The sequence below is a fragment of the Oncorhynchus nerka genome, linkage group LG13 (genome assembly GCF_034236695.1).
Source record: "Oncorhynchus nerka isolate Pitt River linkage group LG13, Oner_Uvic_2.0, whole genome shotgun sequence".
Lineage (NCBI taxonomy): Eukaryota > Metazoa > Chordata > Actinopteri > Salmoniformes > Salmonidae > Oncorhynchus > Oncorhynchus nerka.
This window is the reverse complement of record NC_088408.1, coordinates 92373128-92390553: the sequence shown is the minus strand read 5'-3', so window position 1 is coordinate 92390553 and position 17426 is coordinate 92373128. Positions and strand designations below refer to the sequence as shown.

The 17426-nt window shown below is 50.2% G+C and overlaps 1 protein-coding gene across 12 annotated transcripts in view; it reads left to right on the top strand.

Annotated features, from left to right (window-relative positions):
- Nucleotides 1-17426, top strand: part of LOC115121963 (calcium/calmodulin-dependent protein kinase type II subunit beta-like) — a 150917-nt gene that overhangs the window by 46038 nt on the left and 87453 nt on the right. For 6 of the 12 annotated variants that reach the window (XM_065026835.1, XM_065026829.1, XM_065026832.1 and 3 more), the window contains exon 6: nucleotides 13920-13992. In XM_065026835.1, the coding sequence (XP_064882907.1) occupies nucleotides 13920-13992 (73 nt within the window). Of the gene's footprint in view, nucleotides 1-4204; nucleotides 4278-13919; nucleotides 13993-17426 lie in introns of all 12 variants that reach the window. The other 6 variants (XM_065026833.1, XM_065026837.1, XM_065026831.1 and 3 more) reach the window with 1 other exon arrangement.

Sequence of the window (17426 nt, the reverse complement as noted above, 5' to 3'; positions counted from 1 at the left end):
TTTTGCAAGGAGGAATGGGAAAAAATTTCAGTCTCTTGATGTGCAAAACTGATAGAGACATAGCCCAAGCGACTTACAGCTGTAATCTCAGCAAAAGGTGGCGCTACAAAGTATTAACTTAAGGGGGCTGAATAATTTTGCATGCCCAATTTTTCAGTTTTTGATTTGTTAAAAAAGTTTGAAATATCCAATAAATGTCGTTCCACTTCATGATTGTGTCCCACTTGTTGTTGATTCTTCACAAAAAAATACAGTTTTATATCTTTATGTTTGAAGCCTGAAATGTGGCAAAAGGTCGCAAAGTTCAAGGGGGCCGAATACTTTCGCAAGGCACTGTATATTGTAAATGAAGGCAGGTGTCGGTACTGTAAATGAAGGCAGGTGTCTGTACTGTAAATGGTACTGTAAATGAAAGCAGGTGTCTGTACTGTAAATGGTACTGTAAATGAAAGCAGGTGTCTGTACTGTAAATGAAGGCGGGTGTCTGTACTGTAAATGGTACTGTAAATGAAGGCGGGTGTCTGTACTGTAAATGGTACTGTAAATGAAGGCGGGTGTCTGTACTGTAAATGGTACTGTAAATGAAGGCGGGTGTCTGTACTGTAAATGGTACTGTAAATGAAGGCAGGTGTCTGTATTGTAAATGGTACTGTAAATGAAAGCAGGTGTCTGTACTGTAAATGGTACTGTAAATGAAGGCAGGTGTCTGTACTGTAAATGGTACTGTAAATGAAAGCAGGTGTCTGTACTGTAAATGGTACTGTAAATGAAGGCGGGTGTCTGTACTGTAAATGGTACTGTAAATGAAAGCAGGTGTCTGTACTGTAAATGGTACTGTAAATGAAGGCAGGTGTCTGTACTGTAAATGGTACTGTAAATGAAGGCAGGTGTCTGTACTGTAAATGGTACTGTAAATGAAGGTGGGTGTCTGTATTGTAAATGGTACTGTAAATGAAGGCAGGTGTCTGTACTGTAAATGGTACTGTAAATGAAGGCAGGTGTCTGTACTGTAAATGGTACTGTAAATGAAGGCAGGTGTCTGTACTGTAAATGGTACTGTAAATGAAGGCAGGTGTCTGTACTGTAAATGGTACTGTAAATGAAGGTGGGTGTCTGTATTGTAAATGGTACTGTAAATGAAGGCAGGTGTCTGTACTGGACTGTAAATGGTACTGTAAATGAAGGCAGGTGTCTGTACTGTAAATTATATTGTAAATGATGGCAGGTGTCTGTACTGTAAATGGTACTGTAAATGAAGGTGGGTGTCTGTACTGTAAATTATATTGTAAATGAAGGCAGGTGACTGTACTGTAAATTATATTGTAAATTAAGGCAGGTGTCTGTACTGTAAATTATATTGTAAATGAAGGCAGGTGTCTGTACTGTAAATGGTACTGTAAATGAAGATGGGTGTCTGTACTGTAAATGGTACTGTAAATGAAGGCAGGTGTCTGTACTGTAAATTATATTGTAAATGAAGGCAGGTGTCTGTACTGTAAATTATATTGTAAATGAAGGCAGGTGTCTGTACTGTACTGTAATTCATAAAGGTAGGTGACTGTACTGTAAATTATATTGAAAATGCAGACAGGTGTCTGTACTGTACTGTAAATGAAGGCAGGTGTCTGTACTGTACTGTAAATCATCAAGGCAGTTGACTGTACTGTAAATTATATTGTAAATGAAGGCAGGTGTCTGTACTGTAATTCATAAAGGCAGGTGACTGTACTGTAAATTATATTGTAAATGAAGACAGGTGTCTGTACTGTACTGTATATTATACTGTAAATTATCAAGGCAGGTGTCTGTACTTTACTGTAAATGGTACTGCAAATGAAGGCAGGTGTCTGTACTGTAATTGATACTGTAAATAAAGGCAGGCGTCTGTACTGTACAATAAATTATATTGTAAATGAAGGCAAGTGTCTGTACTGTAAACAATACTGTAAATGAAGGCAAGTGTCTGTACTGTAAACAATACTGTAAACGGAGGCAGGTGTCTGTACTGTACTGTAAATGTGCAGTACTGTATCTGAGACAGCACAAGTCTCTTAATTTTGCTGGTATGTGAGTCTCTGTGTTCGTGTGTGTGCGTGCGTGTCTCTCTCTGTGTGTGTGTGTGCGTGTGTGTGTCAGTCAGTCAGTCAGTCATCCAGGTCAGCCCTGCCCCATTTTTCATAGGAGACCAGCAATAAGTGGGCCTTTAATTAGCTGGCATAATTAGTCACACACTCAGATAATTTGTTTTAATAGTTTCAAATGTTTTTTTGCCGTCATGTACTGGTGTTGCCGTGACAAAACACATATGTAGAACAGGATGTAAAGTGTTTTCTGTTATTAAACACAAGATAAATGATTTCCAAATTATCAGCCATGTGGAAAAGCCTCTTGGGAGCCCTAAGCAAGATTTAGTTGGGGGGGGGGGGTCTCCACCTCACAGCAAAACATTTTAATGGCTCTCCTGTGTGTTCTGAAGTTAAGTTTTACGCACATTTTGTAATGACTTATGCCATGTTAGTATGATTTCTGCGTGAAAATGACTAAAAAAAGCACCTTCCCCATTGCTATTCAGCCATGATTACTACAAGTCTCATATGTTGCTTATGCCTGAAACGGGCCCTGTTGATAATAACCAGAATACAATCAATATCTGATTGAGACGCAAGGACTACATCCAGTGATTCCACTTCCCAGTATCTGTTTTCTGTCCTTCTGAGACACGAGCAACATTGTGGCTCAAACCGGCTGACCCAGTCGCATATGTGGGCAGTCTGAAGAGAGCAACTGCGGTTGATCTGTCTTCCTTAGGGTCTGAGAGAGAGAGAGAGAGAGAGCTCTACAGTATAATGCATATCTGTCTCTACTCCTATTCTCCTCCTCTACTCCTATGTATTAGTCAACTTATATCCTGCTATTAGTCCCATCATATCCTGCTATTAGTCACAGTATATCCTGCTATTAGTCACAGTATATCCTGCTGTTAGTCACAGTATATCCTGCTGTTAGTCACAGTATATCCTGCTGTTAGTCACAGTATATCCTGCTGTTAGTCACAGTATATCCTGCTGTTAGTCACAGTATATCCTGCTGTTAGTCACAGTATATCCTGCTGTTAGTCACAGTATATCCTGCTGTTAGTCACAGTATATCCTGCTGTTAGTCACAGTATATCCTGCCGTTAGTCACAGTATATCCTGCCGTTAGTCACAGTATATCCTGCCGTTAGTCACAGTATAACCTGCCGTTAGTCACAGTATATCCTGCTATTAGTCACAGTATATCCTGCTGTTAGTCACAGTATATCCTGCTATTAGTCACAGTATATCCTGCTATTAGTCACAGTATAACCTGCTGTTAGTTACAGTATATCCTGCTATTAGTCACAGTATATCCTGCTGTTAGTTACAGTATATCCTGCTGTTAGTCACAGTATAACCAGTACATTTAACTCCTTCACTGCACATCACACACAGGGTGGCAAGGCACATTAACCTCTTCACTTCACTCACACTGCTATTCTTTCCATCCACTGGTTAGTTTAAATAACAGTTCCACATCGATCCCCTGCTGTCCTCTCTGCCTCGCTCGCTTCCTCACGCCTGCTTTCTCTCTCACTCTTCCCACCCCTTTCACTCACTCATCCTCCTTCACCCTCTCAGCTTCTCTTTTCTTTCTCTCTATCTTCCCTCTGTATATTTATCATTCTCCTCTCTCTCTCTCTCTATCTTCCCTCTCTGTATATTTATCATTCTCCTCTCTCTCTCTCTCTCTCTCTCTCTTTCTCTCTCTCTCTCTCTCTCTCCTCTCTCTTTCCTTTCTCTCTGTCTTCTGAGTTTGTCTGGCTGTGCTGTTGTTGTTAGTCTTGTGTCTCATCATGTTTAAAACAGTTTTGTCTCCTCACTCCTCACTGCATTTATTCACTTCCCCTCCTCCTTTCATTTCTCTCTCCGTCTCCCTGTTCCTCCCATCTCTCACTCCCTCCTCCTCACTTTTCCTGTACCATTCTGGCTCAAACATCTCTATCAACTCTTCTCCTCCTTTCTGTCCATCAATTTGGACATTCTTTTTTCACTTCCGTCTCACATCATTATGTTCACCTGTCCACTTGTCTCCTCCACCTTCTTATCCTCTCTCCTTTCACCTTGCCCTCCCTCCCTCCATCTCTCCCTCCTCTCCTCTCCTTCTCTCTGTTTTGTCTTCACAGTCATTGTATCACCCAGATTCTAGACAGTGTTCATCACATTCACCAACATGACATAGTGCACAGGGACCTGAAGGTCAGTATGTCTAGAAACCAACTTCCCTCCTTTTTCTGCCTGCCCCCCCCACCCTCAACCCCTGCACCTCTGACTGCCCCACCCTCCTCAACCCTCTGACTGCCCCCGCACCCTCCTCAACCCCTGCACCTCTGACTGCCCCCCCACCCTCCTCAACCCCTGCACCTCTGACTGCCCCCCCCACCCTCCTCAACCCCTGCACCTCTGCCTGCCCCCCCACCCTCCTCAACCCCTGCACCCCTGCCTGCCCCCACCCTCAACCTCTGCACCTCTGCCCCCCCCCCACCCTCAACCTCTGCCTGCCTGCCTGCCCCCTCAACCTCTGCCTGCCTGCCTGCCCCGCCCACCCTCAACCCCGGCACCTCTGCCTGCCCCCCACCCTCAACCCCTGCACCCCTGCCTGCCCCCCCCCCCCCCCCACCCTCAACCCCTGCACCTCTGCCTGCCCCACCACCCTCAACCCCTGCACCTCTGCCTGCATGCCCCCTCCTCTGTCTCAGTCTGTCTATCCGTGTCTCCGTCGATCAGTTCGTCAGTTTGTCTGTTGCTCTGTCTAGTTTCTGTTTGTTTAAATGTTCTACACTATTAATGTATCAGAGGATAATTTCTTCTTGTCGCTCTGATTCACTGACTTCCCCCCCTGACTCCCACTCCCTCCCCAAAACTTTGTCCCCGCTCCAGTCCTCTCAAACCGTCACCCCAATGCACATGCCCAGCTTCTCAGGCTGCAGTGACCTTTCCTCTGTCCAAGGCGTGTCCCAAATGACACCCTATTCTGTATGTAGTACACCATTTTTGACCCCAACCCTATGAGTCCTGTATAGGGAATAGGGTGCAATTTGAGATGCAGACCAACTCATCATGGTTTGATATCCCAGCAGGGCCCAGGTTTCCCTTGTTCACTCTGATCTCCATCGCTTCCCCCCCTGACTCCTCCCCTTCTCCCATTGGAAAGCATCTCAGGGCACATATTCAGCTACGCTACAGCACTCAACAACAACTTCACCTAAGCCTGGGGGTATATAGCTGCCAGGATAGATACTATAGCATTATTTTCTCTAACATAAACCATTACGGTCTGATACCACCCTAAGATGTGTGCCATGTGTTTAGAAAGCAAGGGGAATTTACTTAGCCTACTGAACAATTATTTCCCTGTTTAGACAGGCAATTTCACACTGGCAACGAGTAACCTGCAATACCAGACTCAGAAATTGTTTTTTAATGAGCGACTAGCGATTTGAGTAACAACTAGTTTTTTTTAAATCACCTTTTTCTAACACATCTTGTTGAGGAATAGTGTCAAATTAAACCACACTGACAGATTATGAGTTTTACAGTATTTTGTACAGATTTGAACACTATGGCGTTGAACACTGAGTTGTAGTCAATGGACAGCATTCTCACATAGGTGTTCCTTTTGTCCAGGTGGGAAAGGGCAGTGTGGAGTGTGATTGAGAGTCACTGCTACTTCCTGCTTTAGGTTTTGCTTGTAAGCAGGAATCAGGAAGATATAATTATGGTCACATTTGCCAAATGGAAGGCGAGGGAGAGCTTTGTACTCGTCCCTGTGTGTGGATTAGAGTTGGTCTAGAGTTTTTTTTTCCTATGGTTGCATATGTAACATGCATGTTGAAATGAGGTAAAACGGACTTAAGTTTGCCTGCATTAAAGTCCCCGGCCACTAGGAGCGCCGCCTCTGGATGAGCATTTTCTTGTTTGCGTATGGCTTTATACAGCTCAGTGAATGCGGTCTTTGTACCAGTGTCGGTTTGTGGTGGTAAATAGACGGCCATGAAAAATATAGATTAACTCTTGGTAGATAGTGTTGTCTACAGCTTATCATGAGGTACTCTACCTCAGGCGAGCAATACCTCAAGACTACATTAATATTAAACATTGCGCACCAGTTGTTATTGACAAATAGACACCCACCCCTCGTCTTACCGGATGTAGCTGTTCTGTCCTGCCGATGCACTGAAAAAACAGCCAAATGTAGATTATCCGTGTCATCCTTCAGCCACAACTTGGTGAAACATAAGATATTACAGTTTTTAATGTCCCGTTGGTAGGATAGTCTCGAATGGTGCTCATCCAGTTTATTCTCCAGAGATTGCACGTTGGCCAATATAGCGGATGGTAGAGGCGGGTTATCTATTCGCCAACAAATTCTCACAAGGCACTCTTATCTCAGCCCCCTGTATTTCCTTATTTTCTTCATGCGAATGACAGGGATTTGGGCCTTGTCTGAGAGCAACATTATATCCTTCCTATCAGACTCATTAAAGAAAAAATCTTCATCCAGTTTGAGGTGAATAATTGCTGTTCTGATAAGAAACTCTTTTCGGTCATAAGAGACTGTAGCATCAACATTATATACAAAATAAGTTACAAACAATGTGAAAAAACACAATTGGTTCGTTAAGGACCTGTAAAACGGCAACATCCACTCCAGCACCATTCCGCCACATTTCAACTTTTTATTCAGTACTTTTGTTGAAGGACCTTTGGCAGCAATGATGGCCTCGAGTCTCCTTGGGCATGAGTCTACAAGCTTGGCACACCTTTATTTGAGGAGTTTCTCCCATTCTTCTTTTCAGATCCTCTCAAGTTCTGTCAGGTTGGATGGGGAGCGTCGCTGCACAGCTATTTTCAAGTTTCTCCAGATCAGGTTTAAGTCCGGGCTCTGGCTGTTTCTCTCAAGGACATTCAGAGACTTGTCCCGAAGCCACTCCTGCGTTGTCTTGGCTGTGAGCTTATGTTCGTTGTCCTGTTAGAATGTGAACATTCGCCCCAGTCTGAGGTCCTGAGTGCTCTGGAGCAGGTTTTCATCAAGGATCTTTCTGTACTTTGCTTCGTTCATCTTTCCTGCAATCCTGACTAGTCTCCCAGTCCCTGCCGCAGAAAAACATCCCCACAGCATGATGCTGCCACCACTATGCTTCACTGTATGGATGGTGCCAGGTTTCTTCCAGATGTGACGTTTGGAATTTAGACTAAAGAATTCAATCTTGGTTTCCTCAGATCAGAGAATCTTGTTTCTCATTGTTCCGAGAGTCCTTCAGGTGCCTTTTGGCAAACAACAAGCAGGCTGTCATGTGCCTTTTACTGAGGAGTGGCTTCCGTCTGTCCACTCTACCATAAAGGCCTGATTGGTTGAGTGCTGCAGAGATTGTTGTCCTTCTGGAAGGTTCTCCATCTCCACAGAGGAACTCTGGAGCTCTGTCAGAGTGACCGTCGGGTTCTTGGTCACCTCCCTGACCAATGCCCTTCTCCCCTGATTGCTCAGTTTGGCCGGGCGACCAGCTCTAGGAAGAGCCTTGGTGGTGTCAAATTCCTTCCATTTAAGAAAGGAGACCATTGTGTTCTTGAGGACCTTCAATGCTGCAGACATTTGTTGGTACCCTTCCCCAGATCTGTGCCTCAACACAATCCTGTCTTGGAGCTCTATGGACAATTCCTTCGACCTCATGGCTTGGTTTTTGCTCTGACATGCACTGTCAACTGTGGGACCTTATATAGACAGGTGTGTGCCTTTCCAAATCATGTCCAATCAATTGCATTTACCACAGGTGGACTCCTAATCAAGTTGTAGAAACATCTCAAGGATGATCAATGGAAACAGACCTCATCATACATAATTACACCTATCCAGACCTCATCATAACTACACCAGTCCAGACCCCATCATAACTACACCAGTCCAGACCTCATCATAACTACACCTGTCCAGACCTCATCATAACTACACCAGTCCAGACCTCATCATAACTAAACCAGTCCAGACCTCATCATAACTACACCTGTCCAGACCTCATCATAACTACACCAGTCCAGACCTCATCATAACTACACCAGTCCAGACCTCATCCAGACCTCATCATAACCTCACACCAGTCCAGACCTCATCATAACTAAACCAGTCCAGACCTCATCATAACTAAACCAGTCCAGACCTCATCATAACTACACCAGTCCAGACCCCATCATCATAACAGACCTCATCATAACTAAACCAGTCCAGACCCCATCATAACAACACCAGTCCAGACCTCATCATAACTAAACCAGTCCAGACCTCATCATAACAACACCAGTCCAGACCTCATCATAACTACACCAGTCCAGACCTCATCATACCTAAACCAGTCCAGACCTCATCATACCTAAACCAGTCCAGACCTCATCATAACTACACCAGTCCAGACCTCATCATAACTACACCTGTCCAGACCTCATCATAACTACACCAGTCCAGACCTCATCATACCTAAACCAGTCCAGACCTCATCATACCTAAACCAGTCCAGACTTCATCATAACTTCACCAGTTCAGACCTCACCATAACTTCACCAGTCCAGACCTCATCATAACCACACAGGTCCAGACCTCATCATAACTACACCTGTCCAGACCTCATCATAACTACACCAGTCCAGACCTCATCATAACTACACCAGTCCAGTCCGTACTCTTCGTACTGTATCTGTTTAGTTTTTCCATCCATGTATTTTTAGCCTGTTGGTCATGTGGTCTGTGTCTGAAAAGACACAATGGTGCCAGTTGTGTCAGCAGAAGGCAGGATAGGTACACAACATGCTGTTGGTCTTAAGATAATCTTTTCAATGTGTTGTTTTTAGCTGTGGGATAGAAAGCCATACCCCTTACCACATCCTCTACCTTCTCCCTCCCCTAGTCCCCCCTCCTTCCCCTAGTCCCCTCTTCCTTCTCCCTCCCTAGTCCCCCTCCCTCCCCTAGTCCCCTCTCCCTCCCCTACTCGCCTCTCCCTCCCTAGTCCCCCTCCCTCCCCTAGTCCCCTCCTCTCCCTCCCCTAGACCCCTCTCCCTACCCTACTCCCCTCTTCCTTCTCCCTCCCCTAGTCCCCCTCCCTCCCTAGTCCCCCTCCCTCCCCTAGTCCCTCCTCCCTCCCCTAGTCCCTCCTCCCTCCCCTAGTCCCCCTCCCTCCCCTAGTCCCCCTCCCTCCCCTAGACCCCCTCCCTCCCCTAGACCCCTCTCCCTACCCTAGTCCCCTCTCCCTTCTCCCTCTCCTTTCCCTCCCCTAGTCCCCCTCCCTCCCCTACTCCCCTCTTCTTTCTCCCTCCCTAGTCCCCTCTCCCTCCCCTAGTCCCCTCTCCCTCCCCTAGTCCCTTCTTCCTCCCTTACTCCCCTCTCCCTCCCCTAGTCCCCCTCCCTCCCCTAGTCCCCCTCCCTCCCCTAGTCCCCTCTCCCTCCCCTAGTCCCCTCTCCCTCCCATAGACCCCTCCCCTAGACCCCTCTCCCTCCCTCCCCTAGTCCCCCTCCCCCCCCTACTCCCCTCTCCCTCCCTCCCTAGTCCCCTCTCCCTCCCCTAGACCCCTCTCCTTTCCCTCCCCTAGTCTCCCTCCCTCCCCTACTCCCCTCTTCCTTCTCCCTCCCCTAGTCCCCCTCCCTCCCCTAGTCCCCCTCCCTCCCCTAGTCCCTCCTCCCTCCCCTAGTCCCCCTCCCTCCCCTAGTCTCCTCCTCTCCCTCCCCTAGACCCCTCTCCCTCCCCTAGTCCCCTCCCTCCCCTAGACCCCTCTCCCTACCCTAGTCCCCTCTCCCTTCTCCCTCTCCTTTCCCTCCCCTAGTCCCCCTCCATCCCCTACTCCCCTCTTCCTTCTCCCTCCCCTAGTCCCCTCTCCCTCCCTAGTCCCCCTCCCTCCCCTAGTCCCCCTCCCTCCCCTAGTCCCTCCTCCCTCCCCTAGTCCCCCTCCCTCCCCTAGTCCCCTCTCCTCCCCTAGATCCCTCTCCCTCCCCTAGTCCCCCTCCCTCCCTAGTCCCCTCTCCTCCCCTAGTCCCTTCTTCCCTTACTCCCCTCTCCCCCCTAGTCCCCCTCCCTCCCCTAGTCCCCCTCCCTCTAGTCCCCTCTCCCTTCTCCCTCTCCTTTCCCTCCCCTAGTCCCCCTCCATCCCCTACTCCCCTCTTCCTTCTCCCTCCCTAGTCCCCTCTCCCTCCCCTAGTCCCCTCTCCCTCCCCTACTCCCTCTCCCTCCCCTAGTCCCTCCTCCCTCCCCTAGTCCCCCTCCCTCCCTAGTCCCCTCTCCCTCCCCTAGTCCCCTCTCCCTCCCCTAGATCCCTCTCCCTCCCTAGTCCCCTCTCCTCCCCTAGTCCCTTCTTCCTCCCTTACTCCCCTCTCCCTCCCTCCCCTAGTCCCCCTCCCTCCCTAGTCCCCCTCCCTCCCCTAGTCCCCTCCTCTCCCTCCCCTAGTCCCCCTCCCTCCCCTAGACCCCTCTCCCTACCCTACTCCCCTCTTCCTTCTCCCTCCCCTAGTCCCCCTCCCACCCCTAGTCCCCCTCCCTCCCCTAGACCCCTCTCCCTACCCTAGTCCCCTCTCCCTTCTCCCTCTCCTTTCCCTCCCCTAGTCCCCCTCCCTCCCCTAGTCCCCTCTTCTTTCTCCCTCCCTAGTCCCCTCTCCCTCCCTCCCTAGTCCCCTCTCCCTCCCCTAGTCCCTTCTTCCTCCCTTACTCCCCTCTCCCTCCCCTAGTCCCCCTCCCTCCCCTAGTCCCCTCTCCCTCCCCTAGTCCCCCCCTCTCCCTCCCCTAGTCCCCTCTCCCTCCCCTAGACCCCTCCCCCTCCCCTAGACCCCTCTCCCTCCCTCCCCTAGTCCCCTCTCCCTCCCCTACTCCCTCTCCCTCCCTCCCCTAGTCCCCTCTCCCTCCCTAGACCCCTCTCCTTTCCCTCCCCTAGTCCCCCTCCCTCCCCTACTCCCCTCTTCCTTCTCCCTCCCCTAGTCCCCCTCCCTCCCCTAGTCCCTCCTCCCTCCCCTAGTCCCCCTCCCTCCCTAGTCCCTCCTCCCTCCCCTAGTCCCCCTCCCTCCCCTAGTCTCCTCCTCTCCCTCCCCTAGACCCCCTCTAACTCCCCTAGTCCCCCTCCCTCCCCTAGACCCCTCTCCCTACCCTAGTCCCCTCTCCCTTCTCCCTCTCCTTTCCCTCCCTAGTCCCCCTCCATCCCCTACTCCCCTCTTCCTTTCCCTCCCTAGTCCCCCTCCCTCCCCTAGTCCCCTCTTCCTTCTCCCTCCCTAGTCCCTCTCCCTCCCCTAGTCCCTCCTCCCTCCCCTAGTCCCCCCTCCCTCCCCTAGTCCCTCCTCCCTCCCCTAGTCCCCTCTCCCTCCCCTAGATCCCTCTCCCTCACCTAGTCCCCTCTCCCTCCCCTAGTCCCCCCTTCCCTCCCCTACTCCCCTCTCCCTCCCCTAGTCCCCCTCCCTCCCTAGTCCCTTTCCCTCCCTAGTCCCCCTCCCTCCCTAGTCCCTTCCTTTCCTCCCCTACTCCCCTCTCCCTCCCTAGTCCCCCTCCCTCCCTAGTCCCCCTCCCTCCCTAGTCCCCTCCCTCCCCTAGTCCCCTCTCCCTCCCCTAGTCCCCTCTCCCTCCCATAGACCCCCCTCCCCCTCCCCTAGACCCCTCTCCCTCCCTCCCCTAGTCCCCTCTCCCTCCCCTACTCCCCTCTCCCTCCCTCCCCTAGTCCCCTCTCCCTCCCCTAGACCCCTCTCCTTTCCCTCCCCTAGTCCCCCTCCCTCCCCTACTCCCCTCTTCCTTCTCCCTCCCCTAGTCCCCTCCCTCCCCTAGTCCCTCCTCCTCTCCCCTAGTCCCCCTCCCTCCCCCTAGTCCCTCCTCCCTCCCCTAGTCCCCCTCCCTCCCCTAGTCTCCTCCTCTCCTCTCCCTAGACCCCTCTCCCTCCCCTAGTCCCCCTCCCTCCCCTAGACCCCTCTCCCTACCCTAGTCCCCTCTCCCTTCTCCCTCTCCTTTCCCTCCCCTAGTCCCCCTCCATCCCCTACTCCCCTCTTCCTTCTCCCTCCCCTAGTCCCCTCTCCCTCCCCTAGTCCCCTCTCCCTCCCCTACTCGCCTCTCCCTCCCTAGTCCCTCCTCCCTCCCCTAGTCCCCCTCCCTCCCCTAGTCCCCTCTCCCTCCCCTAGTCCCCTCTCCCTCCCCTAGATCCCTCTCCCTCACCTAGTCCCTCTCCCTCCCCTAGTCCCTTCTTCCTCCCTTACTCCCCTCTCCCTCCCTAGTCCCCCTCCCTCCCCTAGTCCCCCTCCCTCCCTAGTCCCCTCTCCCTCCCCTAGTCCCTTCTTCCTCCCCTACTCCCCTCTCCCTCCCCTAGTCCCCTCTCCCTCCCCTAGTCCCCCTCCCTCCCCTAGTCCCCCTCCCTCCCCTAGTCCCCTCTCCCTCCCCTAGACCCCTCTCCCTCCCCTAGTCCCCCTCCCCCCCTAGTCCCCTCTCCCTCCCCTACTCCCCTCTCCCTCCCCTACTCCCCTCTCCCTCCCTCCCTAGTCCCTCTCCCTCCCCTAGACCCCTCTCCCTCCCCTAGTCCCCTCTCCCTCCCCTAGTCCCCCTCCCTCCCTAGTCCTCTCCTCACCTAGACCCCTCTCCCTCCCTAGACCCCTCTCCCTCCCCTAGTCCCCTCTCCCTCCCCTCCCTCCCCTAGACCCCTCTCCCTCCCCTAGTCCCCCTCCCTCCCCTAGACCCCTCTCCCTACCCTAGTCCCTCTCCCTTCTCCCTCTCCTTTCCCTCCCCTAGTCCCCCTCCCTCCCCTACTCCCCTCTTCTCCTCCCTCCCTAGTCCCCCTCCCCTAGTCCCCTCTCCCTCCCTAGTCCCCCTCCCCCCTAGTCCCCTCTCCCTCCCCTAGTCCCCCTCCTCCCCTAGACCCCTCTCCCTCCCCTAGACCCCTCTCCCTCCCCTAGACCCCTCTCCCTCCCCTAGTCCCCTCTCCCTCCCTCCCCTAGTCCCCTCTCCCCCCTAGTCCCAACTCCCTCCCCTAGTCCCTCTCCCTCCCCTAGTCCCCTCTCCCTCCCCTAGTCCCTCTCCCTCCCCTAGTCCCCTCTCCCTCCCCTAGACCCCTCTCCCTCCCTCCCCTAGTCCCCTCTCCCTCCCTAGACCCCTCTCCCTCCCTCCCCTAGTCCCCTCTCCCTCCCCTAGTCCAGGAGGCTCCACCATAATGCTCAAACCTGTACATTTCTTTAAGATCATTGGTCACCTAAATGAAAGAGAGGAAGGGAGCATTTTGCCCTTTGACCTTTCTCAAAATGAAGCCAGTGGAATCCATTGGCCCTACATGGAGATCTTTGTTACTTTGACAACGGATCGTTCTTTTTTTATTTTTACCTTTATTTAACTAGGCAAGTCAGTTAAGAACAAATTCTTATTTTCAATGACGGCCTAGGAACAGTGGGTTAACTGCCTGTTCAGGGGCAGAACGACAGATTTGCAACTTGTCAGCTCGGGGGTTTGAACTTGCAACCTTCCGGTTACTAGTCCAACTCTCTAACCACTAGGCTACCCTGCTGTTCTCATTGGCAGGTTTGAACTGTTTACAATAAAGAGGTCCAGGTGATGATACTCTACCTAAAGTCACATGATACACAGCTACTGGCCGTTCAACCGCCAAGTTATTGTCCTTTTGCTTAGCTAGGCCATGGGTTGGACAAGGCTGGTGACAGAAGACCCCCCCTTCGCCCTCCTCCCCACTTCTTCCCCCCTCCTCCCTCTACCTTCCTCCTCCCCCTCCTCATCCCCCTACCTTCATTCTCACCCTCCCCCCCCACCTCTACCCCTTACCCTCCTCTATCGCCTGTGCATGGAATTGTAGCTATGCTGCTCAGACTAACACGCGCCCCCTGGTGTTTGCATGCAGCCATTGCATCCAGCAGATCGTGGAGGCGGTGCTACACTGCCATCAAATGGGCGTGGTGCATCGAGATCTAAAGGTGGGTAACAGGTCTGTTCAGTGTCCGTTCAGTGTCCGTTCAGTGTCCATTCACTGTGTGTTCAGTGTCCATTCACTGTGTGTTCAGTGTCCATTCAGTGTCTGTTCAGTGTCTGTTCAGTGTCTGTTCAGTATCCATTCAGTGTCTGTTCAGTATCCATTCAGTGTCTGTTCAGTATCCATTCAGTGTCTGTTCAGTGTCTGTTCAGTGTCCATTCAATGTCTGTTCAGTGTCCATTCAATGTCTGTTCAGTGTCCATTCAGTGTCTGTTCAGTGTCTATTCAGCGTGTGTTCAGTGTCCATTCAGTGTGTGTTCAGTGTCCATTCTGTGTGTGTGTGTGTGTGTGTATCATCTGTGTGTGTGTATGTGTGTGTTGGGGGTGTGTGTCCTCTATAGGCGTGTTAAGCGCAATTGTCCAACATCACTGTTTGTGGACAGATTATAGCTGTCTAGCACTGACTGTAAAATATAGTAATACCTCTCTAGAGAAGACTGAGCTGAGCTGTTCAGTCAATCTTTAGCCTGTCAGTCCTACCAAGTAGTTTCTAGTTTTTTTAAAAACAACACCATTATTTCACCTTTATTTAACCAGGTAGGCTAGTTGAGAACAAGTTTTTATTTACAACTGCGACCTGGACAAGATAAAACAAAGCAGTGAGACACAAACAACAACACAGAGTTACACATAAACAAACATACAGTCAATGACACAATAGAAAAAGTCTTAATACAGTGTGTGCAAATGAGGTAAGATAAGGGAGGTGAGGCAATAAATAGGCCATGGTGGCAAAATAATTACAATATAGCAATTAAACACTGGAGTGATAGATGTGCAGAAGATGAATGTGCAAGTAGAGATACTGGGGTGCAAAGGAGCAAAACAAATATCGGGATGAGGTAGTTGGATGGGCTAATTACAGATGGGCTATGCACAGGTGCAGTGATCTGTGAGCTGCTCTGACAGCTGGTGCTTAAAGTTAGTGAGGGACATATGAGTTTCCAGCTTCAGTGATTTTTGCAGTTCGTTCCAGTCATTGGCAGCAGAGGACTGTAAGGAAAGGCGGCCAAAGGAGGATTTGGCTTTGGGGGTGACCAGTGAGATATACCTGCTGGAGCACATGCTACGGGTGGGTGTCTCTGTGGTGACCAGTGAGCTGAGATAAGGCGGGACTTTACCTAGCAAAGGCTTTTTGATGACCTCGAGCCAGTGGGTTTGGCGATGAATATGAAGTGAGGGCCAGCCAATGAGAGCACACAGGTCACAGTGGTGGGTAGTATATGGGGCATTGGTGACAAAATATGGGGCATTGCTGAGTAGAGTGTTGGAGGCTACTTTGTAAATGACATCGCCAAAGTCAAGGATGGATAGGATAGTCAGTTTTACGAGGGTATGTTTGACAGCATGAGTGAAGGATGCTTTGTTGCGAAATAGGGAGCCGATTCTAGATTTAATTTTGGATTGGAGATGATTAATGGCACAAAAGGAGTGTTGTATGGCATTGAAGCTCATCTTGAGGTTAGTTAACACAGTGTCTGAAGAAGGGCCAGAAGTATACAGAATGGTGTCGTCTGCGTAGAGGTGGATCAGAGAATCACCACCAGCAAGAGCCATATCATTGATGTATACAGAGAAGAGAGTCAGCCCGAGGATTGATCCCTGTGGCACCCCCATAGAGACTGCCAGAGGTCCGGACAACAGGCCCTCCGATTTGACATACTGAACTCTATCAGAGAAGTAGTTGGTGAACCAGGCGAGGCAGTCATTTGAGAAACCAAGGCTGTTGATAAGAATGTGGTGATTGACAGAGTCGAAAGCATTGGCCAGGTCAATGAATACGGCTGCACAGTATCTCTTATCGATGGCAGTTATGACATCGTTTAGGACCTTGAGCGTGGCTGAGGTGCACCCATGACCATCTCGGGAACCAGATTGCATAGTGGAGAAGGTACGGTGGGATTCGAAATGGTCGGTAATCTGTTTGTTAACTTGGCTTTCAAAGACCTTAGAAAGGCAGGGTAGAATAGATATAGGTCTGTAGTAGAGGTCGACTGATTATGATTTGGGTCTAGAGTGTCTCCCCCTTTGAAGAGGGGGATGACCACGGCAGCTTTCCAATCTTTGGGGACCTCAGACAATACGAAAGAGAGTTTGAACAGGCTAGTAATAGGGGTTGCAACAATTTCGGCAGATAATTTTAGAAAGAAAGGGTCCAAACTGTCTAGCCCAGCTGATTTGTAGGTGTCCAGATTTTGCAGCTCTTTCAGAACATCAGCTTTCTGAATTTGGGTGAAGGAGATCAGTCTCCTGTCTTCAGGTCAGAATCCTCTCCTACAGGCTTATCTCTCTCTCTGCACCATGGGATCTGTCCAATACGACCTTTCACATATCTCTGATGGTGCCTTGCAAAATGCTGCTCCTCTATCTCTCTCCTCTTGTTGAAACAGCAACTCTCCCCCTTTCCCAAATGCAGTCCCTCTCTCACCTATCCTCTTGTTGACACAGCAACTCTCCCCCTTTCCCAAATGCAGTCCCTCTCTCACCTATGCTCTTGTTGAAACAGCAACTCTCACCCTTTCCCAAATGCAGTCCCTCTCTCACCTATCCTCTTGTTGAAACAGCAACTCTCCCCCTTTCCCAAATGCAGTCCCTCTCTCACCTATCCTCTTGTTGAAACAGCAACTCTCCCCCTTTCCCAAATGCAGTCCCTCTCTCACCTATCCTCTTGTTGAAACAGCAACTCTCCCCCTTTCCCAAATGCAGTCCCTCTCTCACCTATCCTCTTGTTGAAACAGCAACTCTACCCCTTTCCAAATGCAGTCCCTCTCTCACCTATCCTCTTGTTGAGACAGCACCTCTCCTAGTCTGGGGAGAATGCCAGTATGCATGCTTGTTATGCTATCGGACGGATGGGTCTTCTATGCTATGCTAGTCCTCTCTCGGAACAGAATTTGATCACCAGTTTAAATGGTTCAGGATTTGGGCCCTTTATCTACTTCCACAGGGTCAGATGAACTCGTGGATACCATTTGCATGTCTCTGTGTTTAGTAGAAGGAAGTTAGAGGTCATTTTCTGAGCCAATGCTATGCTAGCAGATACCCATAGACCTCCGGTCATTGCGCTGATGCTAGTTAGCAGCCTCCTTCAAACTGCACGCAAAGACAGAAAAATGGTGCCCATTAACTAGTCTGACTCTGGGGATGTAGATTGCCAAAATCCCAAAGTATCCCTTTAAATTGCTTGTAAGATTGGTTGTAGTGTGTGCTGGATTAAAGTTAGCCCCTTGTCAATATGATTCCCAAAATGGGTTCCCAAAGGGAATTGATTCTTTACCACATCCAGTTTAAATGTGTCTCTATGGTGCTTCCAATTGAGTGTTATAGCTTCATGTAAGTATGTATTTATAGGTCAGATGACAGAACCTTGTTCTAATT